Genomic DNA, 24,366 nt, shown 5'->3' on the forward strand with positions numbered 1-24,366 from the left:
TGTCAGCCCCCTCGCTTATTAAGCGCAGCGGTTGCAAGATAGGCCGGCTGCCGCTTATCGTACACCCCTCTCCCCTTCCCTGGTTTTACACCCTTCTACGCTGTTACACACTTTCCATCGTTGAACCATCACGCGCACGCGGTCGTTGGCAGGTCGTTGACGTCAGGTTCCGTTGTGCGTAGTGGCGCGTGAGGGTTGCTCACAAGATGAAAAGTTTCCCCCAAAAACGGCGAGGATGATGTGCGCGAGCGGGTGAAATACTTCTGAATGAATTTGTGATCAACGCACACATCGGCACGGTGTATCGGTTTATTTTTGGGCACACAAGGATTCGGCACATCCGACAGAGACGGCAGGCGCGTGTGAATGAGATGAATGTACGGTTAGTGGCGAAAAAGGGACTACAAGGGCAATGCAAAGGAAAAGGGTCTCGCGCGCGCACACGCGTGTTGGGAAAACTCTCGGTGGCAGTAATGTCGTCATCACGCGAGATCCTTTTCCGACCGTGCAGAAGGGGGCTTTTCCGGATGAAACGCCACCGTCGTCTGTGTGTGTGTGTGTGTGTGTGTGTGTTTGTGCGGGCGTGTATTTACGTTTTGTTTTTTCAAATCAATTTAATCAAGCACAAAAGAGACGGAGACTGGAGAGAGAGCACGAATGGTATCGCTGCTACGCAGCACGCCAACACGATTTGTATGTTGCGTGCTCTTGCTAGAGACGAAACGGGTCGCGCAGTTGCTGCTTCGCACAAGGGTATAGTAGGCGACGGCAGCAGTGTTTACAAAACATGCTGTACGCAGGATCCGCTCCGCACCAGGGCAGAGCACAGTGAGTGTGGTAGAGCACGTATTTGGGAGAACCAGCTATAGCGAAAAGGCGCAGAACCGGGTGCGTATACACACCGCCGTCATCACCGTCATCACCGTAAGCCCGTACGAGCAGCAGTTAGCGCGAGTAGGTGTCGCGAAGTTGGCGGTGAGTTGTTGATAACAACGCGTGCACGGTGAAACACGGTTCCTTGCCAACGGGTCCGTGAATGACGAATAGCTGCACAACACTAGCGAGTGGTGAGTGGACATTATAGTTAACATTCAAAACACGCGGCCTACTACGTTCTGCTTTCATCTTGTGTTTTTTTTTGGTTACGTTTTTCGTAATAAATGCATTCTTGTTGACTCACGGTTTGCGATATATCTGCAATTGCAATCGCGCTCCCCTGCATGGATAGATTTTCGTTCAACGACAAAAAAAGTGCAATTTCATTGGCTCGTAAATCGATAAGAAATTGGAGCTCTTTTTCCCTTCTCTACTGGGGCATTTAATTGGTACCCTTTTCTCCAGCACTCCACTGTGTAGCCTCCTACGCTCTTCAATACCAGGGAGTTCCTGTAGGATGGAAGAAAATCGAAACTCCCTTTTAGCGGTGTGTGGAAGAGTGTGAGTGTGTGTAAAGTGTTGGGTGGACCAAAAAAAAAGGATAACTGTGGAGAGTGTCGTGCGGCACAGGCGCAACACAACAAGCAGTGCGAGGCGGTGTGGTGTGTGTTTTCTTGGGTTCCCGTGTTCGGGTTCGGCTCTGCTCCTGGTGGCTTGTTTCCTGGATGCGTACGTGGCGACCAGTAGCGATGTCTCACACCAGCCAACAAGTTCACCGTGCTCCTTAGTGTGTGCTTTTCCACGCTGTGTACTGCTGTGGGAGTGGGAGTTCCCACTGGATCAAGTGTCCTACGGCGCAAAGTAGTGCAGGAAATAAAAAGTGGCAGAAAACGGCAAGAAAACGTGCAATATCAGCTGCAGAAACTATTACAAAAACATCCGGAACGTGGCACAATCGTAGCAATCGGTTGACCATTTTCCCTAGAGACACGTAGCTCGTCATAAGCTACCCCAGAAACCTTCTACGCCTTTATCGCGTGTCAGTGAAGAAAAGAAAACAGAAAAGCCCTTTGGGAAATACAGCAGCTTACTACTACGTCGCACGCACAGTAGGTAAGTGGTGTTCGAGGCACACAGTTTCGCGAATCATCAACCACCAGCGTGGAGGAAAATACTTCCACGAAAACTAGAAGAACTTCTCAATGACCGTACGCGACGCATTATGGCGTGGAAAGGGATTTTGTTTTGAATTTTCATTTCTTTCACCCACCCACCGAGGAGTGCCGAGAGGGGGGCTACATGGGTGGGTTGAAAATGGTGCAAGGACGACGGCCTACAGTTACCGCTCCCGTCAGCCCAAACATGGTGGGCTGTGGAAAGTGAAAGTGAATTTCGCTTCTTGCTTCGTTTTCCCTATCATGCGTCATCCGTCCACATCAATGTGGGCGACAGGGCGACTCCATTCCACCACCATTTTGTGTCGAATTTTCGGCCCACGCACGCTATCTCGCTCGCACACTCGTTCAATTGTTTTCCCTTCGTGTTGCCAATGGAGATTATACCAGTTTGCTAGGTAAGATACCAAGCAGAGACCAATACAACAACAACACAAGAAAAAAAAACGCGAACCTCAGCCGTGTTCAGTGCGTCCACCATCTTCTTCCGGTCTCCAGTGTGCGTATACGCTTCTCCTTCCATCGTCCATTTTCCGCCACTGGATGGGAAAATGCCTTCACGCGTCGTTCACGCACACTCTCGAACAGAATCGCAAAACCTTTGGAAGTGCAAGAGCGAGACACACGAGTGAGGAAAATTTGATGGTGCACCGGCGCACCGCGGTGTTGGGCGAGTCAGAGCACCGCAGCACTCACACACACACACACTAGCTTTGGTGCTCCTTTACTGTTTGATCGCTGGTAAGCGAAAAAAAAGAGGGCGAAATACTACAAACCGGAACCGCACGCACACCAACGAGAAGAGGATGCTAAACAAAATACACACTGTATTCCCTAAGCCTACTGTTCTCCGTACGCCTACGCATTGATACAAGCGTGTGGCCTAAATTTCCTAAATCCTCCCTTAAACTCACCTCTCCCAGCCCAACCCAACCAGCCGTGCGAAGGGTGATTCTAAAAACGGACCCATTTTCCGCTGGAAGGGTGAGATAAATATCGCTGCTAGAAGTCAACTCACACTGGTAGCAATATTTCCAAGTGAAGATTAATGTTTGTTGTAACTTTTGCGCTTGTGGAAAAATTATCATCATAAAAGTAAACATATTGAATCAATGGCTATCACCAGAAAAGACTTTCATTTGTTTCAACTTAGAGCAGTTTTCATTTCATACATAAAAATGTTATCCCTTTGGCATAGTTGATAAGTACTTTGTAGTAGTTCTTGTTACGGTTTCCTTTTCTACGTTGAAGATATATCCGTAGTATTTCCTTTCAGGAACCAATTAAAAATTGGTCATAAATATAGCTATTGCATTGTACTACCCAGAGAAATTACATGAAAATAAGAAAAAAATCGTTATATCTGCTAAACTAAATGACTCATTACCGAATAGTTTGAGGAATTGGCTAAAGTCTGAAACACGACCCCCCCCACTCACGGGCACTCATTTGAGTGACTTTTTTTCGTGCAGGGTGGTTCGAAATCGGTTGCGTGTTTTTTAATTATGTTTCGAGACACAGACACCTGAGGGCATAGCCGTCGAAGAAGAAAATGTAACAATTGGTGCCATCTATCGACCACAGGTCAAAGATTGGCGATCCGTTGGAGCTTTCGCGAATAGCTCCGGCCACAGACATGGTAGCGATTAGTGGTGCATGGACGAAATCTAGCCACAAGTGCCATCTAGCCATGGCCAGAAGAAAGTGTGGCGATATCTTGGATACCGGCGGAGCTATGGGGCAAAGTTGGGCCAAAAATGAGGAAAATTTTACGGTTGCACAAACAGCGTATGGAACTTGGTTCCTCGATGAATAAATCACTTTTCACTATGCGAAAACCTCTTTACAATTTAATAGTAATTGTAAAAAAAATCAAATTCAGGCCACATTTGATAGTCTCCGAACCACCCTGTACGAAAAATTGACACGCAGATGAGTTACCGTGAGTGGGGGGGGTCGTGTTTCAGACTTTAGCCGAGGAATTATCATTAATTCTTCGGTTGTTTGTTTAGACAAGTTCTGGAAAGTATTCGATTCTGTGTTCTATACCATGATTTTAAATATGGCCAACACTGTACGTTAATTCGCATGAAATTGTGAATGAAACAACGCCTTGCCTCGTGTATTTCTGGGTGTGCTTTGGCTGCGAATATTAATGTAGTACCACCTAGACTTGGCAAATATAGGACTGTTTTTTTGTATATTAGCAAAAAATGTAGGTCAATTTACTGTAGACAAAAAAAAACCGTTGTTAATTTATTCCCTACGTTTTCTTTTTTCCACCTGTCTCATCTAATCAAAAACAGCAAAACCACCTTGCTTGATGCGATGAATTTTTCACCATTCGGGACACACTTTCCCGGTACGATACCGGGAATCCATCAGTTTGCCAGCTCGGGACTGGTAACGAGCGTACCGACGACTTCGCACGACTCCACCAATCGATACCATTCCATCAATTCGAACGTCAACATGGCCCACTTCAACCAAAGCCATGCTCCAATTCTTGGCAAGTTCCATCGGGATAGCCAGGAGTCGGGCGGCAACACGGGTGGCGGTGCGGGCTCCAACAAATACAACGGTCATTCGGCGGGTTCGGGCAACGCAACCATCCCGACGACCACGACCAGTGGTGCGGGACAGTACACTAACCCGTACAGCCAGCATTCGCACGTGGCAGAACACAAACAGCGCAACATGTACCACCAGTCGTCCGTGGGCAACAGTTCAGCCGGTGGCAGTAACGGCCAGAGTGCACAAGAGCTTAGTCAGGATATCAGTGCGCTGCTGCAGCAGGCGGACAGTAAGCGTGTGCTGCAAAACCCCAGCTGGCAATCGTTAACACCGGGTGCATCCGTTGCCGACTATTTGTCCCATCTTCCGGGCAGTGCACTACCTCTTTCGCTTCACCACTTCCTCAAGTACTCGGCAGAAAACATCAAGAAGGAAGCACAGAATCCGCTCACGAGTCTCGATATGTCACAGGCTCAGTCACAGGCGCACAGCACTGGCGGCGGTGGTGGACATGGTAGCAATAATGGTGCGGGAATGATTCTGCCTGCATCACAGACCATCGCGAGCATTCTTGGCCATCCGGGACAGCAGTCTCAGCAGCAGCAACAGCAGCACGGTCAACCGCAAGCAGCGGGTCTTGGTGGTCATCAATCGGGCGGAGGTGTACAAGCGGCAGCGGCTACCTCTTCCACTGGCGGTGCGGCCAATGCGGCGACCGGATCCGGGGCTGACGCATCCACCGATAAGAAGAAGCGGAAGAAGAAAAAGAAACCTCCGAAGGAGCGTAAACCCCGTCCAAAGCCGGGCGAAATTCAGGTAAGGACGGCCCTGGACGGAAGTCTGCTCTTCCTGTGTCCCGAGTGTCAGATGGCGTACCCGGAGCGAGAACTGCTCGAGCAGCATTTGATCGGACACAATCTGGAGCGCCGATTTATCTGCGACATTTGCAATGCTGCGCTAAAGCGCAAGGATCATCTGACCCGTCACAAGCAAAGTCACAATCCCGAACGTCCGTTCGCGTGTACAATTTGTCTGAAAGCGTTTAAGCGCAAGGAGCAACTTACGCTACACTTCGTCATCCATTCCGGCGAAAAGCGGCACGTGTGCCAGGAATGTGGAAAAGGTAAGTTTTGAGAGGATATTCATATTCATCCAGAATTGTACATTAATGATCGATTGCTTTCTTGTAGGTTTCTACCGAAAGGATCACCTTAGAAAGCATACCCGATCGCACATCGCCCGACGGTTGAAAGCGGAACTCAGCCAACAGCAAGGCGGTAATGGTACAGAAGCGGGTGCCTCTCCAAGTACCTCTCGGGCTGGACAAAACCAAGCACAAATCACGACTGCCACCCAACAGCAGCAGCAACAATCGGCACAACAGCAATCCCCCATGCAACAACCTCAGCTGACCACCGCGAACCAACAGCTACAACCACCGCAGTATCACTCCCTCACACAGGCACCAGGCGGCCAGTCACAGATGATGTCGTAAGATCTCCGCGAGAAGGCCGCGCAGTCCTGCAGTAGCTTAAGTAATGTTTGTCCAATATATCCCACGCACGGCTCTTCTGATAAGCAACATTGCATCAAAACGAACAGAAAACAATATATGTATTATCCTTCCGGTAATGCTGGTAGGGTGACCTTTTTTTCCAACAAAACGTTCCCGGATGGTGGATAATTTTGTGTATGTGTGTAGGCGTGCGTCCCTGTGTTTGATCAGAGCTGTAAAGAACCGGATAGTGTAAGAATTTTACACAATATTTCGAACAAACCGATGATGCGTAAATTCCACCTATTCAAACACCCACCAGGGATGTTTGGAGATGCTCTTAGCGCTCGATTAACCGGGGTAGTATATATGCGATAGAGAAGAAACTAAACGACACCGCCGTGTACAAAAGCTAGCTGTTAATAGGAGGACAAGGGATGTACTTAGTGGATTTTGCTCTAAGTTAACATTCTTTCTCATACACAAAAGGGAAACCTTCGCTCAGGTGAATACAGATTGTAGTAGGAAACTATTTTAAACGACAAGTCGAGCCATTAGCTGTATAGATAGAGACACTTAGACAGAGAGACAGGGAGAATATGATTCGTTTCATAATCTTCGGTTCTAGCTGCGAAAGGTAAGGTAAGTAAGGTAGATATAGTTACACCTATTACTAGTATCCTTAGTGCACAGCTAGTCTGATTACTCTAGTCCCATTTTAGGCGTATCTTTGGCGGACATAGCACACAAACCAATACCTAACTTAATGCATTATTCAACCAAACAAAAATCCTAGACGTAATTGCAGGGACGACGTGCAACAACGGTGGAGGCCTTTATTACCGGGGGCTGGCTAGTTGAAATTGGATGCGGTCGAACTGAATTTTAACACGAAAATTAGTTGTGCATCGCGCATCGGTTCTAGATTTAACTAAATCAATATTCTATTTAATGATAATAATAAAACAACCAAAAAAAACCGAACAAACAGGTGACAAAATCACGTACTTTTGAGTATGTTCGTAATGTGACAGAATTAATGCAAGAAACTCTCATTTCCAATTCTTATTGCGCGTTAAGGGCGATCTTCATTGTTTATACCAGCCGAACAAAAAATCATTAAACAAAATTGATAGTATCCATCTTTATGCATTAACAATTTATTTACTCGTGTTTACAGCATTTACTCGTGTAGACTTACGTCTCTCCTTGTAGCCGATCTTTTCGTGGCGTCTCTCGTACTGTTTCTTTATGTTCGAAAACAGCATTCGGCAGCTTTCGTCCATCGTTCGCAACAGGTAGGCCGGTGCATGCGAATCGTAAATTTCCATCAGGCTGAAGCAAACGTTGTACACGTTGTTGGCGATCCGTTTATGCTCCGTGGTAGCCCGCTTACACTGTACGATCGTGTATAATATTTTGCCCAGCACGTACGGCGCTAGAACGTAAAGCTGTTTCTGCAGCTTTTTGCACGCTACATTAACAATCCTGCGTGAAAAATTGAATGTGAGAGATATGTTACCATCGACACAGAACCAATCGCTCCGATCGTGTAGATTCAACTTCTTACCTTTGCAACGGTAGTAACAGATCCGATATGGTAAGTATTTCGAAACTGTTTAAATCTTTTCCCAAAGCTACGTCGCCTTTATAGCAGATGAGAGCTCCCAGCAAACCTTCGTAAGCGTGCATGTAACTGGGCAGACGCATCGCTACGTAATTGGGACGTGTCTGCAGCAGCTGATACATCACACTGCCCATTAAACGATGCAACCGAAAGAAGGCTGTCTCTTCGCCCTGCTGCACAGCAGCGAGCTTGCCGATGTTGATCGCACTCAGAAACTGTAGCACATAGTCGAGCAGTGCCGGAAAGAGTGCGAGCTTGCGATTTTCGATAATGGTTGCGAAACACTCCAGAATTGTTTCGACCAAATCCTGATCACGCTGGTGCTGATTTAGCACACACAATCCCATCACGTCGCGTGCAACAACGGCCGCAAACGAGCGTACAAACACTTTGCACGTTTCCTTCGTGACCGTGTTTGGGAGACCATGTTTCGAGAGGATGTTAAACACGGCCATGGTAATTTTGAGCGATGCAGACGTATCCTTGCTGTTGGTAAAATTGACTCTGTTTAGGAGGTTTAGCTTCTCCATGTATTGTTCCTCCGAAAGATGGCCAACGAGCGAGGAAATGATCGTTTCGATGCGCTTCATTTGTTCATGGGTTTTGCTGACAGCAGGATTCCCTTCATCCAATGCCATACCATGCTCCTGTTCCTCCTTCACTGCAGTCTGTTCTTGCATCAGCGAGAGAAACATTTCCCAGCACTTTTCCTCAATTGCACCCGTCAAAACGGTGTCGAGCTTAAGGTACTCCTTGTGGATTAGACAGCGCGTAAGCAGCATATCGGAGTTGTAAGTAAATACCTTCATCTACAAGAAAAAAAATTAAGTTAATCATTGCGTATTATCATCTCACCACAATAAGGATATTACCGCTTCTTTTATGTAAGTCAGCAAATGTGTGTGCATCTGTTCGTTAAGCTCCACTTGCTGTTCCGCTTTATGCCGTATGCTGGTTAAACATCCCTTTAGTGCGTGGTTAAACCCTGCCATGTCCTTTTTACGCAGTTTTTTTGCTTCTTTCTGCAGCAAATAACTATCAACGGCTGTTACAATATCGTTCAGAAAAACTTTACGCTCCTCCAATGGTATAGTGGATTGACGATCTCGATACTTAATCTAACGAAAAAAATGGGATTTGTTTTAAAAGTTTTGCAGGTACGTGAGCTTAGACTTCGTCCAATACATACTCTTCGCTCAAGGTTGTAGATGAGCAGCAACAGTTCAAAATGTACATCGTTTTCGAATGAAAAGTTTGCCAAAATGGATTTCAGCTCATCATTCTTTTCCTCCGTCAGATGTTCAAGCAGCTGTTGCAACAAAATGATCACAACCGGCGATAGACCGAACAGTTGAAAGAGTGTTTCAATCGTACTAAACTTAGACATGTTTGTCTTTGTACCGAGCAGAATAAATCCTACAAATGAGAATAGAATCAGGTTAGTTAGAAATAGCCAGAATAGAAATTTACATACTTATGAGTTGGTTTTTAAAGCGTTCTGCAATCTTTTCCGAATTACAAGCATTCAGATTCGCCAGCAGCAAAAGATGGACGGCAACCAGAATCGATTTTTTGCTCTGCTCGTGCGAATCTAGCCGTATCTCATCCAGGACATCTAACAGATGTTCCAAACCGCTTACAGCTGATGATTTCAATTCCATCTTCTTCTCGCTCACATTTTTTGCGCTCTGTTCAAGTAATTGTTTAAGCTTGGGAACAATATCTGTTTCATCCTGTTCGAGCAACGCTTCGAAGGATATATCGGTAAACATGGAAGGCATGTCTGAACGCGATAACAGTTCTGCTATTCTCTTGTACACTGTGAACAGGAAAACCTCTAACAGATCGTGATTGGAAGATGCTTCCAGCAGGATGTGTTTAATTTCATCAAGCGGACAGTAGGCTCGATCGAGCAGACGTTGCACAACGGTTCTTTGCTGCTGTTTGTCCAACAGACCCATAAACCAAACGTTTGCCGAGCGATCGAGTAGAACAGGGCGCACATTTTCACCAGTTTTATCGCTTAGAATGTGCCCAAGTATTTGTTGTCTTTCTTCGTGATTAGAAGTGTCCTCCTGTTTGTCTTCTTCTACTGCATGCTTTTGCTCCGCAAAGTACAGCAATTGAAGTTTCTGCAACAGTACTCTATTCAGCAGCGGAACGTCCTTTTCTGGAACACGTTGTTCGAGCGTGAGCCACTCGGAATCATTCAAATAGGCACGCAGTTTCCCATAATTGCTTTCCTCTATTGAATCCGGCCGGTAGTAAAGCACCATCAGCCGATAGTTGCCGTAGTAGTAAACCACGTTTAAGAACGCACCGTACAGCGCCATAAATTCTTGATCCTCTCCTGACAATATTCTTCGCCCAATGGTGCCCAATAACTGATCAAACACTTCAAAGCTCGCGACAAGTTTTGGCCAGAAAAGGTTCGAATGTTCGATTAACGTATTTCCAGCAAAGAAGTAACACATCCAACACAGGGCCAATTCCACCTGGAAGACAGTGCTCACCGTCTGTTCCGGCAGATCCAATAAATCATTCAGCAGTAGCATGAATTTTTTCCAATACGAAAGGCTACGCTTCGTTAGCAGCTTCTTTGTGAACTCTTTCATTGCTTCACCCAGCATACCGTCGGCGTCGGGCCAGGCAAAGGTTAACCCTGGCCAAAAGTTGTGCATTTGAGCGCGATGTTGAATCCGACCAGTTTCATTGGAGGCTTTTTGTGCGGAAAACAACACATCCCAAAACACATTCCTGCTTGGTAGCATGGTTTCTACAGGCTGTGCGGATCCGTCAGCAATTTTCGTTTTCTTCGTGGGTGTTTTAGAGACGTCATTGTCAACCTTTCGCTTACTGGTGTGCTTCTTACGCAACTCACGTATCGTGTCATCTAAATCATTTTCCTCCAGATAATCACCCAGCTTCATAAACAGCTCGTCGCAGAGGTTTTCACTTTTGTTTAGCTTCGTGAACATGTTTACCGTGGATACGAGCATCCGCTGGAAGGAGCACATTGTTGCTGGTTCTTTCCGCATGAACATAACCTTTAGTATGATATCCACGATGTTGTGCTCAAGAATGAGTGGGTTGTAGTCGTTGATTGTGCAGATCAGGTCGAGAAAGTCGCGCATCATCGGTTCGGAAGCGGAACAAATGTCTAGCTGTTCCTTCAATTTTGTGGTCAGAATCTCGATGAAGTTAAAATCCACCATCAGCTGTTGATCGACTATGATGAAATATCTTTTCAGCAGCGTAAACACGTACTTCGTAATGGCAAACCTTTGATGGCTGTCCTTGATGATGGAGGTGCTTTCAGCCACGAACACATTCTGCAGATAGTACTTCAAAAATAGTAAAATTTCCAGCTTTAAGTCTCGATACGCGCAAAGAAATCCTTCCATCAACAGCGCAATCACATGGAGTGGATATTGACTCGGATTGAAGCTACCCATAAATGCCAGCTGGTTTTGCCCTTCCGTCATGCGGTTGTAAGACGTGACGTTTTCGTTGGTAAAGTAAACCTGTTGAAAGAAGTTCAGCAGTTCCATTCTACGATCGATGCCATGCTGTTCCAACAGTAAAACCATCTCTGACAATGGTGAAACGAATCTGTTGAACGTTTGTTTCCATTTGCGCTGGTCCGAGAACGACTTGAGATAGAGTTTAATGTCGTCCAATATTCGATCAACGATCTTCTCTTCCTGCTCCTTGGATTTCGGCTCATTCAGACACTTTTTGTAGTATTGTAGCACAATGTTTAACACATCACCATAGGTATGGAAGTCGAACTTGTAGAAATTTTTGTACTTCACATCCAACGCTACGATTAGGAAACTTTCCAGAAGTTGTTCTCTACGGCCGGTTGCTTGCTCGTTTAGCTTCCGAAGCATTCGTTCCAAGCGTTTTATCACTCTGGAGGGAAGTGCGTTGGAAGGGCACGGTAACAATAGGAAGCTGTTGATGATTTGCCAACGTTCGTTAAACTGTGGCTCATCGTAGGTTTTCAGCTCGTCGTAAAACTGTTCCACATTGTCGAGGAAATAGTTAAACGAAATGTCGTATTTCGACATGTAGTAGAAGCTGGGCGATTTCCACAGCTTGATTCCATAGTCAATGTTGCCGGCAAAATCACGCGTATCTTTAGACAAACGTTCAAGGATTTCTACAACAGATAATCATGTTATTTCAACAAGTTTAATTGACAAACACGAGCTACACTGTTACTTACTTTTCTTAATATCCATTTCCTCCAAATGAAATTACTAAATTGCAATTAAATGAAGAAAACTAACTCCACACCCGATACCCACGTGCGAACAGGTTTGTTTTGATGTTAAACATGCGTTCACGCGTTTGACATTTGCTTCGTTAAAACTAGGGGAGAATTCAACGAATCGTTAAAAACATGCATTGTTAGGCTTTCTACACATGGATCCGCGGACGCCGCGGTCCGCGGAAAACACGTATAACTTGTGTTATTAATTATGTTATACCAACTTTCAACATTGAATAATAAACCGATGCCTTTGACAGATTGTTTATTGTATTTAAACAGTGTGTTGATAAACATTGCATTGTTACTATATTATTTCACAACGAACGTACAATATTTCACAACGAACCACCAGCGTGCAAGATGTAAACAATAATAAAATGTCATCAACCGCGGTACCGCGGAAACACAGTTTTGTTGAACATCAACAAATCTGCGGAACAGCAGGCGCCGCGGTAGGTTTGACAGCCCACCGCGGAATTTGACAGCCGAACGGACCCAACTGGTATACAAGTTATACGTGTTTTCCGCGGACCGCGGCGTCCGCGGATCCATGTGTAGAAAGCCTTATGTTTCAGTACAGTGACGGACGAAATGAATGTACATCTGCAGAACCGTTGTTTTAAAAGTGGTTTTAATGTAACCAACCAGCTGTGATATTTTAAGATTAAAAAGTAAAAAGTATTTTAAGATTAAAAAGTAATTCTATATTAATTTATCCAAATAGATCCGTTAGCAAAAACCATCGAATAACATACACCTGCTCTAACGTTCAGCACATGTGTGATGTTGAAACAAATAAGGTTTAATATTAAATTTCTGCTATACCTACCAGTTGAGCCAAAAACACACTCCACACCATCACTTGCAGGCCATTAAACACATCGATATTAAACATATTGTTATCAACAGCAAGTAAAACTTTCCACGGCGCGCCATACGAATGGTATGAATTTGTTTTCCAAAGCCTCTTTGATGATTGGCATTTCCAGTTGAGAGCATCGTGCCGAGAAAATCGGAAGGTATTTACATTAATTCAATTTAAACATTCTTAACCCAAACGCACCTTGGAAACGTTATCACGTGCTTTACGCGCTTTTTACCACGCGTTAGCAATACATTAACATCAAACAAACATGGTGGGTCGACTCGTTTGGTGGTTTAAATCCACAAGAAAACGGGCCCATGTGCATACCTGTAGGCGAAAAAAAACACCGATAAGGATTAATTCCGATCCCATTGTATGGTATTGAATCGATTTGTGTTGTCTGTTGTTGGAACAAATTTGAAACGAAAACGCTTAATCAATGGAAACCCTCGCCTGCCTCGAAGGGGAAACCGGGCAAGATGCTTTCGATAGGATTATCTTCCCATTCAGACCTCTTGCTTCTGCGATGGTGGTTATTCCCTTTGATGGAAATTTTGGCCAGGGATAGTACACTTTATGTTCAGGGTAAATAGGAGCAAACCTATCAATGTAGGTTGTTTTCGAACCTAAAAAATAGCAACCAAAATTTGATTATGCAAAAAGTGGCACAGACAGCACACATCTTACCATAGACTTCTAGCTCGCTTAGACCTTGAAACGACCGGTGGCAACAGGACAGGCCCGTATGGTGATATTCTGGAGGGATTCTAATCATTTTCCCAACTGCACATCAAAACCACTCGAAGCGGCAAAATAAACAACACTTCTCGTTCCCCGTCATCATCATCGCATGCCGGGATGACGATGCTGCTGCTTCATTCATTTATGCGTGTACGCTTTTTTTCCTAACTTCCACTTCACTTGCACGATGGCTCGATTCCTTGAGGAGAACTGTAGACTTTACGCGCCCTTATGCGAACGCGCGACGTCCCCTGTCATCGGACTTTTTTCGTTGTTGTGTCTTGGTTCGGGAAAAAAGGACCACGACACGGGTTCGTTTTCCCTCCTGCAAACAAACAACATCTGGTTCGTATGGCCCTAAGGCAGTACGGTTCGTCGGCCGTGAGAGACTCGCCGAGGTCCCTGGGAAAACTCGTCACATGAGTAACTATGAAGGACCTCTTCCCAACAAACACCACTGTCTCAATCAACAATTGTTCAGCTACTTCCTTCTTCGTTGGTTGCTTATAGCAACCAACATTACGTGCAGTCCGTCGTTTCGCAGGTTGCTGTTCCTTCAAAACCGTACCATCGTGCACGTTACATCTTAATTAATCCCACAGGGCGAATTACGCACCGAAAATGTGAGCGACCCACATTGAGTAAGGGACATTAAGGATCTTGAAAGTAAAGAGGGATGAAGGAATTTTTTTGTTGCTGTGAAAAATTCCCATACACTACCACCACCACCACCACCACCACAAACAGCCTCGAGTCGGGGATCTCTTCCGGGATCCGTCAAGTATGTCATCCGTTAGTGACGTTAAGGGCTGTGGCCTGTCGTTACGCATATAGGCAACGCTTTTCCTGCCGCTAACTACATGTGAGGACAATGTGATGGTGTAGGAAATAAGATACCGACCCCGTTGGTTTTTGGTCACCATCAAACACGGCCGCGTAACGCTCCGTGTGGGAAAACTGGAACAATTTTCCATGACCTCGCCTCGAAATTGGGGGAGACTCGAATAGGACAGAATGATGTCAACTGCATACGGGAAGAGAGGCCATTTCTCACTCGCTACCGTCGGTACACTGAGATTCCTACTAATGAACATGATTACAGTGCTTAATGAGGCATTGCGGATGGAAATGGCCTAGCCCGACTAGGAGTCTCCGGACCCCCGGACCAGGAGAAATACGGTCCTAGAGAGTTCGCTTTGTTAAGCTTTAGATGTCGTTTTCAAGAGCGATGATGTTGCATTCGAGTGGAAAAACATCTGCACCATTCAGTTCCTTGGGTTCCTGAGATCGGTACAGCGTTCCGGGAGTTTGTGCAGTTCGTTGCTTTGACAACATGTACAAGCTCCCGTATGGAACTAATTAAGCGCAAACTTTCATCCACACGTACACACATATATACAGAAGCTGCATGTGTTTACAAAACCCAGATGTACATAGGGCAGGCTCCCCATTTCCCATGCCATCTCATCGGACGGAACACTTGACAGCAGCTGACCTCCTTTCTTTGAACTGTGTTTATTGACTGGTTTACAGGACAATTTTCTCATTACCGCCATCGGTAGCACGAGTTCGCGAACGACCCGAGACGCCTGGGAAATACGTCCGGATCTCGTCCTGGTTCCAGCAATTTATCATAAGGCTCACGTGCACATGTTCCGATTGGCCTGTTGACAATGTCCGCTCAATGCACCCCCGAAGATCCGTTACCGGGGCATCATAACCGAAGAGGTGGAAATGATGAATGGTTTTCGATTGGAATTGTATATTAATGAGAAACGAGGGTTTTACGTAGACGGGGCTGGGTTAGAATTAATAGAATTGCTTCCAACAAAGCATGGGAAGAATATCGAAGTTTGGAAAGGTAGCAGACCATTTTGTACACAGTTAGTAGGCAGGATGGGAAGAAGCTAAGGTCATCAATATCTATTTAAACGTACACACTGCCAGAGATGTCATAGACTGATCCGTTTGAACAATGAAGAATAGAAAAGTTTTTGAGGAGAGAGAAAAAATCGTTTGATACTCACGTCAATCTGTTAAAATGATTCATTATGTAAAACAACGATAATAGCTTCAAATTGAACATCAATTTACAAAAGTCAAGATATCGACCAGAGATAGCAGACATGGTAGGTAGTTATATCAAAGAATAGTAAAACCCAAACTTATATCAAAGAATACTAAACTAGACCAAGATCTGCCAGACACGATCCGACACCTTACTGACAAACTCACTGTACCTAATATTTGTTTGGTTTGAGTTTTAAACACATTTTGCAATTTCTTTGATACTTAATTTCCAATGCTCTACTAGAAACTCTTGTATCATGCAAAATGTCTCATGCGTTTGACAGGCTCCTCAGTTCCTTTTGTGGCGTCGTACAAGCTTGTCAAGAAGCATTAAGGGAAGCAAAAGCTGTTGGCCTGTATTACGAGAAATATGTTTATTATTTCTAGGAAATACTTCTCAGCAAAGCATTTCCTTGGAAGTTGTAAGGCTATCTTGTATTCGTGTGGCTCGTACGTCACGTTCAGTGTTGCTGATGAGATGAAAGGTTGTGGTCTACTGTTGTGGATTTTGTGGTAGAGTGAGCAAACACATGGCAGCGTACGTGATGCTGGTTGTGCGATAAGGTTATATCTGGGAGTCATTCAGATCGTTATTTTAATATCCAGGTCGTTCGGAATGTCTTGATCAAATACTTAACGACGACACGGCAAACATATCGAACTAAAGTTACTAAATATTAGAGTTAGTAACTGTCAAAATACGTTAACAAAAAATGTTTTTTTATATTCCCCTGCAAAATCATAAACTTCACGAACCTTGAAACATTATCCAGAATTGGACACCTTTCCATCGAACCGTGATGAAGCTACCCCCAAGCCTTCGACGAACTAGTTCGGAACCGTTGTCGCTTATGTTTAAATGCGTGTGTCCCTTCATTAGGGACGTTCTTCGACAACTGTTTTTGCGTTGGTACGCGGATGATCTTGTTTCGATGTTCCAATCCTAACCTTCACTAATTCGAACCGACCGTGTAATGTTGAAAGATGTTTTACGTTACCGTAGGCCGGATGGGGTGTTGTTTTTTCCTCCTTTTTAAACTTTTTTTTTGGGCCATTCTTCGTACTCTGGTTACGTGTGGCAAACAAAAGTGATCTCGTTAGCTGTAATGTAAGACATTTCTGTCGTACGGTTACACATGCAATCCCGGGGTGGATTGGAAACATATGTAACTTTTTACACCACCTGAGGTGAGGCATTCTGTCTTTAGGCATTTCCGAAGCAAAAATGAAAAAAAAACTTGCTACCGGTATCGGCAGGAGGCCTGTAACAGTTCAACTTTTGTTTTGATAATTACGATTTCTTTCGGTTTTATTTCGACTGATTGCAAGGGACGGCCATGGAAAATGTCACCCATCAGCCGAGTCGGCCTACCAAATTCGAATTTTAATTTGTTCCGGGTGGCTTTTCCGACCGTCGCCACCCAACAAGGGACCGTTGACAACGATGCACGGAAAATGGGAAACATATTTCCCTGGGAATTGAATGCAACGCGAAGCTGCTGGTGGAGAACGATGTAACAGAACATCACACTTTTTGGGGGGACAGGGAGAGAGAGAGAGACTGAGAACCGCTTTCACGCGACCGCTTATTCTACTAACGGGCAGAAGAGGAAAAAAAGACGACAGTTCTCGCCCTTCCGATCCAGCTTTTCCACTCCACATGTTTCCAAACGGAGCGAAATTGGAAAGAGGAAAAATAACAACTTGTCAAGTGATTTATGCCTTTCTCTTGCTTTTGCTTTCTTTTGCCGCGGGAAAGAAAATTACATAAATTTAACCATCATTACCGGCAACCGGTCCTTTTACAACCACCACGAACCACCACGCAATGGCCACACGGTTGGAGAAGAACGAAACGAGAAAAAGCCCGAACCGAGAAAAGATCATTCATTTCAGTTCCAGGTCCCTACTGACAGCTAGTGGACACAATATTTATACCAAAACAGTGTTGGTACTTTGACCGGCCAAATTTGACGCTACTATACGCGTTAAACATATGCAACGACGGGATGCGTAACAAATACTACAACCGGCGCACAGAGTGTGTAGTAAGTTTTATTTTTTTCCAGGGAAAACGTCGGTAATAAATTTCCAGTAATGACTTTTCATACTAACGAATAACGAACAAAAAACAAATGCTGTAACAAAGTTACACAATGATAACAATTTCATCCTCAACCCAGCTGGATAGGATGCTCATTAGCTGCCGTGGATAAATGCGGAACGAGCTGAAGAACCGATAATTAGGTTAGAAATATGTTGTGTTTTTTTTGTTGCTCCCTTAAGCACATACTTTATGTTTTGTTATGCTAGACCATTTTTATGTCAGTCTCACTGATCGGGATTTGAAATTAAACCAGCATCGGCACGATGTCCGAAGCTGGATATGGGATGCGAAGAGTGGTCCAGCAGTTCGGTGGTGGTTTCGAACCATTTAATAGCCACGTGTTTGTGGAGACTGCCATAATTTATGGTGAAATGCTTACGTAGCTTTCAGGTGGATTTTCCACCCACAGAGAGAGAGATTTGCGATAATCCTATGATAATGGTAATTGTTTTTTGGGAGGGATGCAGAATGAGTGTAACCGTCGTCTAAGTGTTGGTAGCGATTAATTCTATTATGAGAGGACTGTTCTAAATAATGTAAATTCTAAATAGTAAAATATTATTAAATTATATGTATATACCGAATCATAATTTGTTTAAGATAATTATTGCAATTTGACTATCAACAAAAAAAGGTAAGGCTATAGCCTAAGGAAATTTTCAAATTTTTATATTTTTTTTAATTTTTTCAGATTTTTTACTCTTTTTTTAATTTTAAGCATTATTTGAGTGAAAAGAAAGTCATTGCAACCAATTGGCATTAAAATAAATCAATTTAATTTTTTTGCAAAATTTCTCAAAAAAATGGCAAGGGGTACCCCTTATGAAATTTTCGAGTTGAAAATTTTTTTAAAATTTTTTTCTCATTTTTTATTCTTTTTTAAATTTAAAGCACTATTTAAGTGAAAAGAAACTTATTGCAACAAAATTCGCATTAAAATATACCACATTTTTCAATTTTGCTAAATTACTCAAAAATGAGGAAAATTTTACATTTTCTCAAAAAGGGTAAGGAACTTGGTTCCTCGAATAACTTCTGGCACAGACATCTGAGGGCAAGGCCGTCCAAGAAGAAAATGTAGCCATTGTTGCCATCTATCGACCACAGGTTAAAGATTGGCGATCCGTTGGATACCGACCGAGTTATAGGCAAAAGTTGGTGCAAAAATGAGGAAAATTTTACATTTTCTCAAACAGGGTAAGGAACTTGGTTCCTCGAATAACTTCTGGCACAGCCATCTGAGGGCATGGCCGTCCAAGAAGAAAATGTAGCCATTGTTTCCATCTATCGACCACAGTTTAAAGATTGGCGATCCGTTGGATACTGATCGAGTTATAGGCAAAAGTTGGTGCAAAAATGAGTCTTATGAAATTTTCAAATTTTTATATTTTTTTCAATTTTTTCGGATTTTTTACTCTTTTTTTAATTTTAAGCATTATTTGAGTGAAAAGAAAGTCATTGCAACCAATTGGCATTAAAATAAATCAATTTAAATTTTTTTGCAAAATTTCTCAAAAAAATGGCAAGGGGTACCCCTTATGAAATTTTCGAGTTGAAAATTTTTTAAATTTTTTTTTCTGATTTTTTATTCTTTTTTAAATTTAAAGCACTATATAAGTGAAAAGAAACTTATTGCAACAAAATTCGCATTAAAATATATCATATTTTTCAATTTTGCTAAATTACTCAAAAATGAGTAAAATTTTACATTTTCTCAAACAGGGTAGGGAACTTGGTTCCTCGAATAACTTCTGTCACACACATCTGAGGGCATGGCCGTCCAAGAAGAAAATGTAGCCATTGTTGCCATCTATCGACCACAGGTTAAAGATTGGCGATCCGTTGGATACCGACCGAGTTATAGGCAAAAGTTGGTGCAAAAATGAGGAAAATTTTACATTTTCTCAAACAGGGTAAGGAACTTGGTTCCTCGAATAACTTCTGGCACAGACATCTGAGGGCATGGCCGTCCAAGAAGAAAATGTAGCCATTGTTTCCATCTATCGACCACAGTTTAAAGATTGGCGATCCGTTGGATACTGACTGAGTTATAGGCAAAAGTTGGTGCAAAAATGAGTCTTATGAAATTTTCAAATTTTTATATTTTTTTCAATTTTTTCGGATTTTTTACTCTTTTTTTTAATTTTAAGCATTATTTGAGTGAAAAGAAAGTCATTGCAACCAATTGGCATTAAAATAAATCAATTTAAATTTTTTTGCAAAATTTCTCAAAAAAATGGCAAGGGGTACCCCTTATGAAATTTTCGAGTTGAAAATTTTTAAAATTTTTTTTTCTGATTTTTTATTCTTTTTTAAATTTAAAGCACTATTTAAGTGAAAAGAAACTTATTGCAACAAAATTCGCATTAAAATATACCACATTTTTCAATTTTGCTAAATTACTCAAAAATGAAGAAAATTTTACATTTTCTCAAACAGGGTAAGGAACTTGGTTCCTCGAATAACCTCTGCCACAGACATCTGAGGGCATGGCCGTCCAAGAAGAAAATGTAGCCATTGTTGCCATCTATCGACCACAGTTTAAAGATTGGCGATCCATTGGATACCGACCGAGTTATAGGCAAAAGTTGGTGCAAAAATGAAGAAAATTTTACATTTTCTCAAACTGGGTAGGGAACTTGGTTCCTCGAATAACTTCTGGCACAGACATCTGAGGGCAAGGCCGTCCAAGAAGAAAATGTAGCCATTGTTGCCATCTATCGACCACAGGTTAAAGATTGGCGATCCGTTGGATATAGATCGAGTTATAGGCAAAAGTTGGTGCAAAAATGAGGAAAATTTTACATTTTCTCAAACAGGGTATGGAACTTGCTTCCTCAAATTACTTCTGACACAGACATCTGAGGGCATGGCCGTCCAAGAAGAAAATGTAGCCATTATTGCCATCTATCGACCACAGTTTAAAGATTGGCGATCCATTGGATACTGACTGAGTTATAGGCAAAAGTTGGTGCAAAAATGAGTCTTATGAAATTTTCAAATTTTTATATTTTTTTAAATTTTTTCAGTTTTTTTACTCTTTTTTTTATTTTAAGCATTATTTGAGTGAAAAGAAAGTCATTGCAACCAATTGCCATTAAAATAAATCAATTTAATTTTTTTTGCAAAATTTCTCAAAAAAATGGCAAGGGGTACCCCTTATGAAATTTTCGAGTTGAAAATTTTTTAAATTTTTTTTTCTGATTTTTTATTCTTTTTTAAATTTAAAGCACTATTTAAGTGAAAAGAAACTTATTGCAACAAAATTCGCATTAAAATATACCACATTTTTCAATTTTGCTAAATTACTCAAAAATGAAGAAAATTTTACATTTTCTCAAACAGGGTAAGGAACTTGGTTCCTCGAATAACTTCTGGCACAGACATCTGAGGGCATGGCCGTCCAAGAAGAAAATGTAGCCATTGTTGCCATCTATCGACCACAGTTTAAAGATTGGCGATCCATTGGATACTGACCGAGTTATAGGCAAAAGTTGGTGCAAAAATGAAGAAAATTTTACATTTTCTCAAACTGGGTAGGGAACTTGGTTCCTCAAATAACTTCTGGCACAGACATCTGAGGGCAAGGCCGTCCAAGAAGAAAATGTAGCCATTGTTGCCATCTATCGACCACAGGTTAAAGATTGGCGATCCGTTGGATATAGATCGAGTTATAGGCAAAAGTTGGTGCAAAAATTAGGAAAATTTTACATTTTCTCAAACAGGGTATGGAACTTGCTTCCTCAAATTACTTCTGACACAGACATCTGAGGGCATGGCCGTCCAAGAAGAAAATGTAGCCATTATTGCCATCTATCGACCACAGTTTAAAGATTGGCGATCCATTGGATACTGACTGAGTTATAGGCAAAAGTTGGTGCAAAAATGAGTCTTATGAAATTTTCAAATTTTTATATTTTTTTAAATTTTTTCAGTTTTTTACTCTTTTTTTTATTTTAAGCATTATTTGAGTGAAAAGAAAGTCATTGCAACCAATTGCCATTAAAATAAATCAATTTAAATTTTTTTGCAAAATTTCTCAAAAAAATGGCAAGGGGTACCTCTTATGAAATTTTCGAGTTGAAAATTTTTTAAATTTTTTTTTCTGATTTTTTATTCTTTTTTAATTTTAAAGCACTATTTAAGTGAAAAGAAACTTATTGCAACAAAATTCGCATTAAAATATATCATATTTTTCAATTTTGCTAAATTACTCAAAAATGAAGTAAATTTTACATTTTCTCAAACAGGGTAAGGAACTTGGTTCCTCAAATAACTTCTGGAACAGACATCTGAGGGCATGGCCGTCCAAGAAGAAAATGTAGCCATTGTTGCCATCTATCGACCACAGGTTAAAGATTGGCGATCCGTTGGATACCGACCGAGTTATAGGCAAAAGTTGGTGCAAAAATGAAGAAAATTTTACATTTTCTCAAACAGGATAGGGAACTTGGTTCCTCGAATAACCTCTGCCACAGACATCTGAGGGCATGGCCGTCCAAGAAGAAAATGTAGCCATTATTGCCATCTATCGACCACAGGTGAAAGATTGGCGATCCATTGGATACTGACTGAGTTATAGGCAAAAGTTGGTGCAAAAATTAGGAAAATTTTACATTTTCTCAAACAGGGTATGGAACTTGCTTCCTCAAATTACTTCTGACACAGACATCTGAGGGCATGGCCGTCCAAGAAGAAAATGTAGCCATTGTTGCCATCTATCGACCACAGTTTAAAGATTGGCGATCCATTGGATACTGACTGAGTTATAGGCAAAAGTTGGTGCAAAAATGAGTCTTATGAAATTTTCAAATTTTTATATTTTTTTAAATTTTTTCCGTTTTTTTTACTTTTTTTTTATTTTAAGCATTATTTGAGTGAAAAGAAAGTCATTGCAACCAATTGCCATTAAAATAAATCAATTTAAATTTTTTTGCAAAATTTCTCAAAAAAATGGCAAGGGGTACCCCTTATGAAATTTTCGAGTTGAAAATTTTTTAAATTTTTTTTTCTGATTTTTTATTCTTTTTTAATTTTAAAGCACTATTTAAGTGAAAAGAAACTTATTGCAACAAAATTCTCATTAAAATATATCATATTTTTCAATTTTGCTAAATTACTCAAAAATGAAGTAAATTTTACATTTTCTCAAACAGGGTAAGGAACTTGGTTCCTCGAATAACTTCTGGCACAGACATCTGAGGGCATGGCCGTCCAAGAAGAAAATGTAGCCATTCTTGCCATCTATCGACCACAGTTTAAAGATTGGCGATCCATTGGATACCGACCGAGTTATAGGCAAAAGTTGGTGCAAAAATGAAGAAAATTTTACATTTTCTCAAACTGGGTAGGGAACTTGCTTCCTCAAATTACTTCTGACACAGACATCTGAGGGCATGGCCGTCCAAGAAGAAAATGTAGCCATTATTGCCATCTATCGACCACAGTTTAAAGATTGGCGATCCATTGGATACTGACTGAGTTATAGGCAAAAGTTGGTGCAAAAATGAGTCTTATGAAATTTTCAAATTTTTATATTTTTTTAAATTTTTTCAGTTTTTTTACTCTTTTTTTTATTTTAAGCATTATTTGAGTGAAAAGAAAGTCATTGCAACCAATTGCCATTAAAATAAATCAATTTAATTTTTTTTGCAAAATTTCTCAAAAAAATGGCAAGGGGTACCCCTTATGAAATTTTCGAGTTGAAAATTTTTTAAATTTTTTTTTCTGATTTTTTATTCTTTTTTAAATTTAAAGCACTATTTAAGTGAAAAGAAACTTATTGCAACAAAATTCGCATTAAAATATACCACATTTTTCAATTTTGCTAAATTACTCAAAAATGAAGAAAATTTTACATTTTCTCAAACAGGGTAAGGAACTTGGTTCCTCGAATAACTTCTGGCACAGACATCTGAGGGCATGGCCGTCCAAGAAGAAAATGTAGCCATTGTTGCCATCTATCGACCACAGTTTAAAGATTGGCGATCCATTGGATACTGACCGAGTTATAGGCAAAAGTTGGTGCAAAAATGAAGAAAATTTTACATTTTCTCAAACTGGGTAGGGAACTTGGTTCCTCAAATAACTTCTGGCACAGACATCTGAGGGCAAGGCCGTCCAAGAAGAAAATGTAGCCATTGTTGCCATCTATCGACCACAGGTTAAAGATTGGCGATCCGTTGGATATAGATCGAGTTATAGGCAAAAGTTGGTGCAAAAATGAGGAAAATTTTACATTTTCTCAAACAGGGTATGGAACTTGCTTCCTCAAATTACTTCTGACACAGACATCTGAGGGCATGGCCGTCCAAGAAGAAAATGTAGCCATTATTGCCATCTATCGACCACAGTTTAAAGATTGGCGATCCATTGGATACTGACTGAGTTATAGGCAAAAGTTGGTGCAAAAATGAGTCTTATGAAATTTTCAAATTTTTATATTTTTTTAAATTTTTTCAGTTTTTTACTCTTTTTTTTATTTTAAGCATTATTTGAGTGAAAAGAAAGTCATTGCAACCAATTGCCATTAAAATAAATCAATTTAAATTTTTTTGCAAAATTTCTCAAAAAAATGGCAAGGGGTACCTCTTATGAAATTTTCGAGTTGAAAATTT

The 24,366-nt window shown here is 41.7% G+C and overlaps 2 protein-coding genes across 3 annotated transcripts; one reads left to right on the forward strand and one right to left on the reverse strand.

Annotated features, from left to right (window-relative positions):
* The first annotated feature begins 712 nt into the window (after positions 1-712).
* LOC125768059 (zinc finger and BTB domain-containing protein 49) lies at positions 713-7,071 on the forward strand. 2 transcript variants are annotated; one of them, XM_049435228.1, is made up of 3 exons: positions 713-1,067; positions 4,358-5,688; positions 5,756-7,071. In XM_049435228.1, exons 2-3 carry the CDS (start codon positions 4,380-4,382, stop codon positions 6,058-6,060), a joined length of 1,614 nt encoding a protein of 537 aa, XP_049291185.1. In that variant the 5' UTR covers positions 713-1,067; positions 4,358-4,379; the 3' UTR covers positions 6,061-7,071. The 2 variants fall into 2 exon arrangements, with proteins under 2 accessions (XP_049291185.1, XP_049291184.1); XM_049435227.1 differs by lacking the exon at positions 713-1,067 and adding an exon at positions 1,120-1,989.
* Positions 7,072-7,189: 118 nt separating this feature from the next.
* LOC125768043 (uncharacterized) lies at positions 7,190-12,043 on the reverse strand. Its single transcript, XM_049435166.1, has 6 exons — positions 11,919-12,043; positions 9,162-11,852; positions 8,877-9,103; positions 8,560-8,805; positions 7,631-8,496; positions 7,190-7,548 (listed from the first exon to the last, which is right to left on the reverse strand). Exons 1-6 carry the CDS (start codon positions 11,932-11,934, stop codon positions 7,221-7,223), a joined length of 4,374 nt encoding a protein of 1,457 aa, XP_049291123.1. The 5' UTR covers positions 11,935-12,043; the 3' UTR covers positions 7,190-7,220.
* Positions 12,044-24,366: the final 12,323 nt, after the last annotated feature.

This window comes from Anopheles funestus, chromosome 3RL, assembly GCF_943734845.2.
Source record: "Anopheles funestus chromosome 3RL, idAnoFuneDA-416_04, whole genome shotgun sequence".
NCBI classification, from domain to species: Eukaryota; Metazoa; Arthropoda; class Insecta; order Diptera; family Culicidae; genus Anopheles; species Anopheles funestus.